Source organism: Vespula pensylvanica, chromosome 2 (assembly GCF_014466175.1).
Source record: "Vespula pensylvanica isolate Volc-1 chromosome 2, ASM1446617v1, whole genome shotgun sequence".
NCBI classification, from domain to species: Eukaryota; Metazoa; Arthropoda; class Insecta; order Hymenoptera; family Vespidae; genus Vespula; species Vespula pensylvanica.
Window position 1 is genome coordinate 11176940 of NC_057686.1, and position 12855 is coordinate 11189794.

Genomic DNA, 12855 nt, shown 5'->3' on the forward strand with positions numbered 1-12855 from the left:
TTAAAACCAAAAACTCACCATCATTTTGTTTATGTTGCAAAAGTTCGTTCCTCGCAGTTACAACGGGTTCCTGTTCAGTTTTATCCCCACTAGCATCACCGTTCGTTTTTTGATGGTGATGATGATGATGATCAGGTTGATTATGTGCTGGTGCTGGGGTCGCACCTCTGGAGCTAACGCTTTTCTCTCTCTTTTTATCCTTTTGTTCTCTGGTATTTGAAGACAGCTGCTCGGTGATAGGGTTATTGGATTGGCCATGATGTGATTGAGATTTCCTCCTTGGTGGAGAATTCGAGGACGTCGTTTTGCTCGAAATATTGGAAAATGGTTCTCTCACAAGAGTGGGATTAACACTGGGTGCAGTAGAGGACGGTTTGCTGACCTCTGGCACAGTCACATTTGGGGCAGAATGTTGTTGTTGCGGTTGATGTGTTGGCGGTGATAGTTGTTGTTGCTGGTGGTGATGGTGTTGTTGTTGTTGTTGTTGTTGTTGTTGTTGCTGCTGCTGTTGTTGCTGTTGCTGTTGCTGTTGCGGTTGCTGTTGCTGCTGCTGCTGCTGTTGCTGCTGTTGATGGTGGTGATGTTGTTGATGATGTTGCGGAGCCGCCGATGGCGTCTGAACATTAACCGAGGAAGGACTCGTGGTATTCTTCGTTTCTTGTTCGACTACGGGCGTAGCAGTAGCCAACGTAGTGACAGGCTGTGTAGGAATAGTATCAACATTGACTACAGCTACAGTTTCCTCGCTGCTGCTTACAGTCTTTTTCTCTCCTCTAGGATGAAACTCTTTTGCGAGAAGTTGCAATGGTTTAGACTCCACTGCCGATTTAATCGCGCAAGAGGAAGGAGAGGAAATGGAAGCAGATGAGGAAACAGTGGCCAAAGGCGTAGAGGATGAAACGGATGAGGGTGCGGCCGATGGCGTTGAACATGGTGCCGACGGAGTAGGAATTATCTCAATTTGAGTAACATTATTAGACGTATCTAACGATTGACTACACAACGCGTGCACCTTGCTTATATTTTGCGTCGGTGTGGCCAAACCGTTGTTGTTGCACTGATTGTTTATATCGTTAGAATTTGTTTGAATATTCGATAAACTTGGTGTCGTGATTTGCGACACGAAAGTTGTTTCTGGCGCGGTAACGGCCGGCACCGGTGAGCCGGAATCCGAACTCTCGGTTGCGGCTTTAGCAACGCGTGCCGCAAAATCGGCCACCACCTCTGCACCGCTACTATTCTGTAACAATCACCAAATCTGCGTGATAGACGGCTGAGACGTAGCACGAGCTAAAAATTATGCAATAGACAACCAAAAACTCTTCCCAAACTCAAATCATACTGTTTTACTACTTGAACAGAAATCACCGATAAAAGAAACAAATAAACGTGCAAGATATTATTCTACGTCTTCTACCTTTCAGCCATGTTTATTATGTGCGATCAATTAAATAAAACGTACGCGCCGAATATAAAGAAATAGTTGAGGCTTATTGTTTTATTATTTTACTCTACTTAGTTCTATACGAATTTTATTTGTAATCATTAATGACTCGTTAATTCTCAACTATTGAAAATTCATTGCTTCTTTTCCATATTGCAAATTCATTATATATTTATTTATAAAAAAAATAAAATAAAATTCAATAAAATAAAATAAAATAAATAAATAAATAAATAAATAAATAAATAAATAAATAAATAAAACAAAATCGTAAGAATTTTAGAGATCAAATCATGGCTCGGGTATAAACGTAAATATAACACGAGCAATTGGCTAAAAAATCATTATTCTTTATTAAGACTTCATGATAACTAATACAGAGAATTCATTTTGTTTCTTTAGCCAATTACTTATGGTAAGTAATTGAAATATAAACGCACCTGTAATTGAGGCGTTTCACGATTACTAGATTCTGTACTTTCGACAGTTGCATCATCGTCATATATTTCATGACTTATATTTTTACCCGTACTAGGATTAACGATATCTGTTATGGCCTTTTCTCCTCTTGGCCTTTTGGATCTAATTGAACTACTTGTTCCTGTTGTACCTCCGCCATTATAACCCGAATACACATCTGAAAAAAAAAAAAAAAACAAAAATTAACACGTCTTATTAATTTATAAATTTTCTACATATATTTATTATTTTAATGCAATCTCGCTAAATTTTTTTATTTAATGTCCGATTTATTTTTCACGACGCTATAACGCACAACTACAAATTACTATATGTATAATACACTAAAATTACATTCTTATATACGAATAATATGATTTCGAATAATAGTAACAACAAAAACCGTAACACTATAATTTTCTTACTTTATAAAGATGAACGGTATCAGTAATTTAAATGTTCGAACAGCATGATATATTTGAGTCAATTATTTTATATTTTGAGTGGATATATAAAGGAAGCGTATATAACACAATACTAACAGATATTCGAAAGTTCATTCTAGAAATTAGTGAACTATAAATAGCTATACGAATGAAATGAACAAAATTTATATACTTTTCTTGAGAAATAATTACTTAATCTTAATTGCTCAAACAATCAAAATATAAAATGAAAAATACCATGTGATATTCGAATATTTAGCTCTTTGCGATTAATGTTTAGGATAGATAATCCTGATAAAATGTTATGATCACAATAGGATAGGATACTCCTGACAAAGCACTTTTACTTTTGTTTACGAAGTAAACTCTATACACAGTTTATCTTATTACATTACACTTGTAGGAGTAATATTTTCCAAAAAATAACCGATTAAACATGTACACTATCTATTGTTGCAAGCAAAAAATTCCAACCAAAGCGTATCTATGACAAAGAATATTATGAATGCAAAAAGTTAATGTTACTAATTGCATTGTCCTTTATATACTTCAAATATAATTTATACTTTTAAACAGATAACTGCATTGTTCTTACACGCTTTAAATATAATAATGTATATTTAATTTGTTGTATATATGAAATTATTTAACTTTAAACAATATATTTAATATATCGATTAGGTATTATAATTGTTTACCATTATACAGTCTGTATATGCCACTCGCAACAAACATCGTTCACAAATCACTTAACATTTAAACAGTTTAAAATTCAATCACAAAATCGACGGAACAAGACGTCTTTCCTTTTCGCCAGCTTCTAAGAAACTGACAAAATTTCAAAATGGTCTTACCACGTTGTATGAATTACTCATTCTACCTGACTACACAGGTATATTTTCCTTTGACCGTATCTTCATAATCGCAACCCTAAAGTAATTTTCCTTTTGTGGAAACCATAATAAACCAGAACTTTCAACTATTTTATGTTCTAGGGTATACCATTAATAATATAATACAATTGCCAAGGATTTACAAACCAAATGTTTCCGAAATCTTTCGTTTAACTGAATGATATTTTAGTAAGATTCAGTACCTGTTTAATTTTGTGAAAGTTTTAATTTATCGTTTATGAAATTTTGTAAACTTGTATGAAAAATTACAAAGACTGATTTTCGATCTCATCTAAACTCTAATATGTATTTTTGTAAATTATATATAATTGTTTATGCTTTAAATAAATTTCAATGTAATAATATATATTCAATTTGTTATATATAATAAATTATTTAACTTTACAAAATATATTTGATATATCGATACGGTATTATAATTGTTTACCATTATATAGTTTGTATATACCACTCGCAACAAACATCGTTCACAAATTATTTAACATTTGAACAGTTTAAAATTCAATCACAAAACCGACGAATAAGACGTCTTGCCTTTTCGCTAGCTTCTAACAAACTGACAAAATTTCAAAATATCCTCACTACGTTATGTTTGAATTACTTATATTCTACCTGACTGCACAGGTATATTCTTTGACCTTTATAATCGCAACCCAAAAGTATTTTTCCCTTTTATAGAAATCAAATCATAATAAACCAACTTTCAACTATTTTATGATCAAGGATATGCTATTAACAATATAATACATTTCCTAAGGTTTCAAAATCAAATGTTTCTGAACTTTCTCTTTGAACTTAATAATACTTTAATAACGTTCAATCTCTCTGCTTAGTTTTGTTAACTTTTTCATTTATCGCTAATGAAATTCTGTGAACTTCTATGAAAAATTCCAAAAATTGAATTTTAATGTCATATCAGTTAAACTCTAATATGTATTTTTGTTAATTTTATATTATTGTCTTGTTTTTTTACATGCTTTAGGTATAATAATGTATATTTAATCTGTTGTATATACGAAATTGTTTAACTTTAAAAAATATACTTAAAATATTGATTAAGTATTATAATAGTTTACCTTTATATAGTCTGTATATGCCACCCGCAATAAACATCGTTCACAAAATATTTCATATTTCAGCAACTTAAAATTCAATCACAAAATCGACAGATTTCGACGTCTTGTTTTTCCGCTAATTTCTAATCGACTAACAAAATTTCAAACGTTATGTTCGAATTACTCATTCTATTACCTGATTGTACAAATATATTCTTTGATCATAACTTTATAATCGTAGCCGTAAAGTATTTTTCTTTATCGTAGAAATCAAACCATAATACATCAACTGTCGACCTTTTTGTGTTCAAAAATATATTATTAGTAATATAATATATTTATTAAGATTTAAAAATCAAATGTTTCCTAAATTTTCTCGTTTAGTTTATTGGTATTTTAATAACAATCATTCTCGGTTTGATTTTGTTAAATTTTTAATTTATCGTTTATCAAATTTTGTGAACTTCTATGAAACATTTCAAAAACTGAATTCAAGCTCATTATCTAAACTTTAATATGTATTATCTATTTTTGTAAATTATATATAATTGCATTGTCCTTACATGTTGTTAGTATAGTAATATTTATTTAATTTGTTGTATATAATAAATTATTTAACTTTACAAAATATATTTAATATATCGATTAGTTATTATAATAGTTTACCATTATATAATCTGTATATGCCGTTCGCAACAAACATCGTTCACAAATCACTTAACATTTAAACAGTTTAAAATTTAATCACAAAACCGACGGAATAAGACTTCTTGCCTTTTCGCTAGTTTCTAACAAACTGACAAAATTTCAAAATGGTCTTATTTTGGCATCACGTTGTGTGAATTACTCTACCTGACTACACAGGTATATTTTCCTTTGACCGTATCTTCATAATCGCAATCCTAAAGTAATTCTCCTTTTGTGGAAACCATAATAAACCCCAACTTTCAACTATTTTATGTTCAAGGGTATACCATTAATAATATAATACAATTGCCAAGATTTACAAACCAAATGATGTTTCCGAAATCTTTCGTTTAACTGAATGATATTTTAGTAAGATTCAGTATCTGCTTAATTTTGTGAAATTTTTAATCTATCGTTTATGAAATTTTGTAAATTTCTATGAAAAATGATAAATATCGAATTTCAATGTCATATTTGAACTTTAATATATATTTTTTTGTGGGTTACACACACACACACCTCTTTCTAAGACTTATTTTCTTATATAGACGTACCTATTTGGGGTAGAGGCTGAGGTTGTTGCGTAGGTTGTTGAAGAGTACCTTGTGGTACCATTGTAGCTCCTTGGGCACCACCCAATGCTCCTCCAACATGTTGAGCCCCACCACTAACAGCAGTTGCACTTGACCTATTTAAACTTAATGGTGCAGTGGGCGATGTATAAAAAACTGGAATAAGGGTTAGATAGATCATTATCGATATCTTTAAATTTACACTAATGATAATGTTACGTAATACTTACAGCCAGGTTGAGGCGTTGGGCCAGGCTGGTATGGATAAATATTTTGTGTTAAAAGGGCATGCGGTTGATATGGGGGATAAAAGGATTGATTTTGAGCTTGATGTCGTTGAGGTGCACTGGAAAACTGCAACAACACGTTAAACAATTGTTAAACTTTTACTTACTCGTTATAAATCCGATATAAATTCTTTAAACGATCATAGATAAGACAAGATGTAATTCAAGTTACTTTCTTACTCAAAAAATAATAATGTAAAAATATAAATTGTGGTTAATATTTACTTGAATAAGCTGATTATTCATATGATATACAGATTGTTGATGGGGTCCAGTTGGAATTCCAGCAACATGACTAGGGACAAATACTGTCCCCGGTTGACCTGTCAAGCCAGTTGTATACATGACAGGTGGTTGCCCGCCACCTCCACCTACCCCTGGCATCCCTACTACTTGATTTCCACTACCCCCTTGTCCACCTCTATGATTTAGATTTCTTGGCTGCTGAGGCCTCGGAGCAGCTGGATAATAACTCTAAAAATCATGTTCAATTTGTCAATAATTGTGATGCAAAACATTCATCGACGTTTGATAGATATATTGATGTTTGATATAAATTATACATGTGCTTGTAGATGTGGTTGTTTTCCCATTTCCTGAGGCGAGGGAGTATGAACTGGAGGTGTCGTTGTTGGTGCCGGACCTTGAGTCTGCTGAGTTTGTACACCGGGTGCTTGTGCTTGTGGAGGAGCTTGCCCACCAGCTGGACCTCCTGGTGGTATACCTGCTGTAGATTGTCCTATCGTTGGTATGCCGCCAAGTGGTGGAGGTCCTCTACCCCCGGGTACACCTACACTCCCCCCTCCCCCGCCCACCTGCCCCCCTGGCTGGGCGCCGTAGTTCTGAGTTGGAACATGAAATTCAGATCCTAGAACAAAACAAATATATATCTTTTATAAAAATAGTTTCATTTACCAAGAATTGATAAGAATCATATCACGAAGAGCGATATATTCTTCCATATGGAATTTTTATTTCGCTATTACTTTCATTACCGTTAATAATTCAAACTTGCATTAGAAAACTTCAACCATACTTTGACATTTCATGAATTGACAGGTACGAAAAGATGTTAATTAAAAAAATAATGTCATTCTCAACCTGTACAAATCACGCTTCTAATATCAATCCAATAAAAAATATCATATTGATGCACAAAGATTGCAAGAAAGCATTGTAGGAAAATCTTCTAATACGTCGTGTCTAATCATCCAAGCTCATCTAATTTTTTCTTCGCGTCACGAATGATAATACGATGGTGATAGAAGGCGACCGTATGGAAAGTAAAGAATAGAACAACGCGATATGAAGAAGTTTCGAATTAATGGTGGAGAAAAGAAGAAAAAAGAAAACAGAAGGGAAAAATAAATAAAAAAAAAAGAAAGAAAGAAAGAAAACAACAAAAAAGAAAACACTATAAAAAGTTCAAAACGCAATTCGCCACGAAAGACCATCGATCTCAGAAATTGCGTGCGCATGAACGAGCTATCATCATTCTGCGATGACGATGTAAAACGAATTTTTACGATGAACGAGCTCTCGCCATATTCCGTGCATACGCAACAACTAGACCTGCTAGACACTACACACCGCGATACTTGATTGTATACTGCGCAACATGGCTTCAAGGTTGTAAGCCACGAAGTGGTTTCACGTTTGACGATTAAACTCTATGCTTGAAGAAAAGAAAGGACGGAAGAAACTAAGTATTGTAAAACGTTTGAAAAATGTGTTGACTTTAGGCGCGTGACAAAAGTCACGTCAAAGATTTTCCACGTTTACGTAAAATATGGTAATGTTACTTTTCTGTCGACAATTCGTTCATAATAATAATAATAACAATAATAACAACAGTAATAATAATAATAATAATAATAATAATAATAACAACAACAACAATAATAATAATGATGATGATAAAAATAAAAATAAAAAATACCATTAACTTCCCACCTTCATTCTTTCTCGCAGGCGCACTGTCGCTAATATCCGATTACGTGGACGAAGCAGAAATTCTTACTAATTTCAACGTCTGTATTCTATTCTATCTACGAGAGAGGAATACACGTAAAATGTTTCATAGCATATTTTTTCATCGAATGAATATATATATATATATATATATATATATATGATGTATGTGTATGTGTGAAACAAAAATCAAAGAGAGAAAAAAAAAACTACAATGACTATGTATCTCTCACTTCTCGAGACACCTGTCGCTGAAGTAATAAAACTAGAGTTACTTGTGAAAGCGATTACGCTAGGTACATTCCTGGATACGTCGACGTCAACGTCATCGTCATCGTCGTGTTTTCCTAGACTTAGTTCGTCATTGTTCACGAGGGTACCGTACGTTATGTTGCGTCAATCATGTCAATAGCAAAAGAAGCAAAGACAGACAAATGGAATAATAAACGGAAAGAAAAATGTGATTGCGAAAAAAAAATTAGGATCGGACATTTTTTTGTGAAACATCTTCGGATAATAAGATAAGAAAAAACTGCGGCACGCAAGTTTTTGTACAAAGTTATTTTGCTCGAAAGCAATACGTAGGCTTACGAAGAAAATTAAAAAAAAAATAATAAAGTAAAAAAAAAAAAAAAAGAATGAAAAATAAAAAATAAAAGATAAGAAAAAAAAAAAGAAAAAAATTTGATAAGATTTCACGCAGACATGGAATAGAAACGATAGGAAGATTAACAGACGTTTTTGATAACTTGTCTCTCTCTTTTTCTTATTTTCTCACCGTCTATGCTCCTCTTCGAAGCGTTTCGCCCCTTTTTCTTTCTTTCTTTCTTTCTTTTTTTTTTTTTTCTTTTTGATTATATCACTTTGAAACAACGTGGCAGATAACTTTCACAAATCGTCCTTTTTAAGAGCGCACGCTTACACGAGACGATGGTGTGGCACGTACGCGAGGGAAGGAACAACCAGACAGGCCTCGGCGACGGCCATCTTTCTTTAGACATGTGGGCAGGAACCGGAGCAGTGCTGCTATCTGTAGTTCCATGAATGCATCGATTGCCCGCGAAAGGGGGGCGAGGCCGCAAAAGACTTCGCTGAGAGAACACCAGGAGCGTAACGATCCAAAACCATTCTCCTATTTTTTCACCGCCAAAAATACCAAAAACAAACTCTTTTTCTCTTACGACCTAACCTCAAAAATAAAAAAAAAAAAAAAACAAAAAAAGAAAAAACTCTATGATATTGACATTACCGAATGAAAAAAGAACTATTTGAATTTAAGCAGAACATCGATTGTTACAATATACAAATAAAAAATATGAAGCAAATAGAAGAAATAAAAAATATCTTCCAACGATTCTCATGTAAGAAAGAAAAGGAAAAAAAAAAAAAAAAATTGATAACCTTTAAAAGATTAACGAAGAAAAGTGATATCCTCTTATTAAAAATTGTTAAAGTTCTTTGACCGATACTAATACACCGAGTGAATATACTCTTATGTGACTTCGCACTTTTTGAAGAATCACTTTCTCTCCCCACCCATTCTTATCCCTTCTTTCATTTTATTATCGGTTATTTATAGACAATCGCAAGATAAATAAAATATTCTTACGCGAAAGGAAAAACACATAATTTGTTTTAACCGAAGGTAAACGTTATGCTAATTTCGAAAAGTCACGTGGTTTGTAGACGTCCACGTGATATCGATCGTAAAACCGTATAAATGCAACTCTTTAGTCATCTAATTGGATATCGTTGGTTAAATTAATCTTCAACATTGTTGTCATTCTTGTTTGCTTCTTCTATCGTCTTATATTTAGACGTTTGATAAACGGAAAAAATATCTAACGCGATTATTTATATAATTGGACAAAACTTGTAAAAACAATGTCGTCCTCTATTTGATACTTCATGTAGAATCTTACAGAACGCGTTTAATTCTATATTATATATATATATATATATATATATATATATATAAATAAATAAAGAAAATAAAAATGAAATTATTACAAAACGGATATTCATTTTATCCTTGGAATCCATTTAAAGTTAGACAACTCGGTCGACTCGTTTTATCTTGCTCGAGATCTCTCTAGGAAGAGAAGTTTGTGATGCTTCGAAAGTATGTCAAATGTTTGACCGGAAGACAAGGACAGTGTACTCTTCTCTCTTGCTGACCGTACACTTTAAGCGAGCAATTTCAAGCTCTTTAAAATATAATCCATATGATTACATATCTCTATATACGATTTAATAATGAGATGTCTTCGAATTATGAGAATCGAGTCGAAAGATAAGTATAACGTTAATAAACATTTTTACGAAGGATGTACTCTATATTATGGACGACGTAGAAGCAAAATCAAACGCGAGTAATTTTTTTCTACACGTTAAATTTGCACGAAATTAATCCTCTTGTGTTAGGTCTCCTATCGTACGATTTACCGAGACAAGTATTCGACGATGAACAATGAACGACGAAAGGGGGTTGGCCGTTGTTCCGACGAGACGTATCATGCAAAAGGGAAAGGATTGAATGCACCTTCACGATGGCACAAGGCGAAAAGCATTTTATCGATTGACCTATATTTCGAATTGTTTCAAGCTCCGCACGAGGGCGCTTAAAACCTCTGACTTATATACGGAACTTCTTCGATGTATCGATATTAAAATGAACTTTCCTAAGTCCTTAAAAAGAAAAGAAAAGAAAAAGTATTTTTCGATAGAGAGATAAATAGATAAAATCTCATTGTAGATCAAGCTAGAGGCATAACGTTAAATACGAAGGCCGTTCACTTTCGAGGCGATTGCAACTCTGTAAAATTCATATTTTCCATTTCCATTAATATATTCATTTACACGGATGAATACAGTGATCTGAAGAAGTGAAAGTGATGATCCATGGTTCGTGGATAGAAAATCAAGTTATTAAGAATCTAATTTAACAATGTGACTAAACGTTAGTGTCAATTTTATACCGACATCTTGAATTATTATTGTATAAATGAGCAAATGGAAATGTTTCGTCTGAAATGATACTTTTTTTTTTTTTTTTTCTATCATACGGTAGCAATTTGATTCGAGTAAATGATTAAAATTGAAAGGATCTATGGCGACTGACTTCTCTACGTAGAAAACGTCATGATCTCTTATTGAAATTACTCGACACTTTGAAGACACATACAAACACACACCTCTTTATCTTGACTCATTGAATGGACAAATCATTCTTGCACGACCTGAGCCCACCAGTGTGCCTGCAAATAGAGGCAAGCTGTTCGACTCCTGAACAGATAGGTCACCGGGTCAGATTAACTACCCCTCCGCATACCCGAAAATAACTCGGACTTGTTATACATTCGTTCTGTATCAGTAGACAAATCAAATATCTGTGACTCGTATTACAACATAATAAGACATTTCGATAAATATAAATTCCCTAAAACCCATACACGAACGTAAAATTCAATGAGAGAAATCATAAAAAGCGAGAAAGAAAGAAAGAAAGAAAGAAAGAAGTAACAAAATATATCGAAAATAAGATGGAAAACCAAGAAGGTGCTTCCATTGGTCAACAAACAACATGTCCATGATGGAGCATTTAAGAAAAGTCTAGGTCAACCAACGTGATAGATCATGCATATTTATCATTAGACAAAAAAAAAAAAAGAAATCAAAGGTAAGAGACTATGACGAAAAGAATGTATGTAATTGGTTTGAATCGAGTCATGTTACGAAATAACAAGAGAATAAATTCATGCGAATGTCATCCAAAAATAAAATAGAATTTCCGGCTATTCCCATTTCCAATGATGCTGACAGCTGTATTCATTTCTAGTTTCTAAATTTGAATTCAATAATAAATTGTAAGAAATTGATAATAATCATCCAACGATATACAATCGTTCAAGATTGCATTGTCAAATGTATCATTGGTAGTGTCCAATGATGTATTTATTAGCAGGATGCATACAGAGAGATGAAAATCGTCTAATCGCGTGGTCTTCTTCCCACACTTCTCGATGATGTCTGCTTGCGCTTGCTCTCACACCACGAACGAGGATATGTATCTTTACCCCTACCATGCTATTCTCTCGTGGTACTTCTACTGTCACGTACCCCCACCAATACACCTTCCTACGGTTGGTTCTCACTGCCGAACGTCAAGGAGAGAACATTCCTTAGGTGGGGGAAGTTACGCCAAGCTAGCACACGGGTAAGTAGGTGGGGTGTACGGAACACTACGTCTGGATTGGGCCTGGCTTAGGCAACGGTCGCAGATTTATCGATCGTTTAACTATAAAGTCATAGTCTCTCTCTCTCTCTCTCTCTCCCCTCTCCACCTCTCTTCCACCCTATCTCCCTATATATATATATATATATATATATATATATTATTTGTATTAATTTAAATAAAATTAGAATAGATGGATAAAAGACAATAGATTATATCGAGTTTTGAATCAAGAGATCACAATGGACTAATAGCTCGAATAAAATCGAGGAACTATTCAACGTTAATAAATACGTCGATAAAATCCACCATATTTAAAGGCAAAGATTTCTCAACGTATTCGACGGTGAAACCTAATTATTACCGTTGTAACCATGACCCGTTCTTTATTCCGTTAGGTCGTCTGTCATTCGTGAAGATGATCAAATACCTTCTTCTCGTTTTGTCGCTCGTTGAACTAGTTTGGTTTCTTGGTAGAAATGGCAAAAATTGTTCACGGTACTATGGCGTATTTATTGTGTTTTGAAAAACGATTTTATATATATATATATATATATATATATATATATATACACCAAATCAGGATCGTTTATTAAAAAGTGGAGTTAGAACTCGGTGTCCTACTTTCGAGAGAAGCGAAGTTAGTTCACAGTAGTTACTACTCTCTGCCTTCATGAGATTTGATGATACGAAGAGGATGTGTGTGTATATAATATATATATATGCCGGGAGGAACAGGCGAAAAAGCTTCATCGATGCGATGCATTCGTTATTGTCTATAACTCG

At 33.4% G+C, this 12855-nt stretch overlaps 1 protein-coding gene across 1 annotated transcript in view; it reads right to left on the bottom strand.

Moving 5' to 3' along the window:
- LOC122637723 (eukaryotic translation initiation factor 4 gamma 3-like) overlaps positions 1–12855 on the bottom strand; it is a 28973-nt gene that overhangs the window by 15379 nt on the left and 739 nt on the right. The window contains exons 2-7 of the mRNA XM_043830056.1: positions 6428–6732; positions 6090–6338; positions 5808–5931; positions 5560–5733; positions 1885–2081; positions 19–1240 (exon numbers count right to left, since the gene is read on the bottom strand). Of these exons, the coding sequence (XP_043685991.1) occupies positions 19–1240; positions 1885–2081; positions 5560–5733; positions 5808–5931; positions 6090–6338; positions 6428–6732 (2271 nt within the window). The remainder of the gene's footprint in view (positions 1–18; positions 1241–1884; positions 2082–5559; positions 5734–5807; positions 5932–6089; positions 6339–6427; positions 6733–12855) is intronic.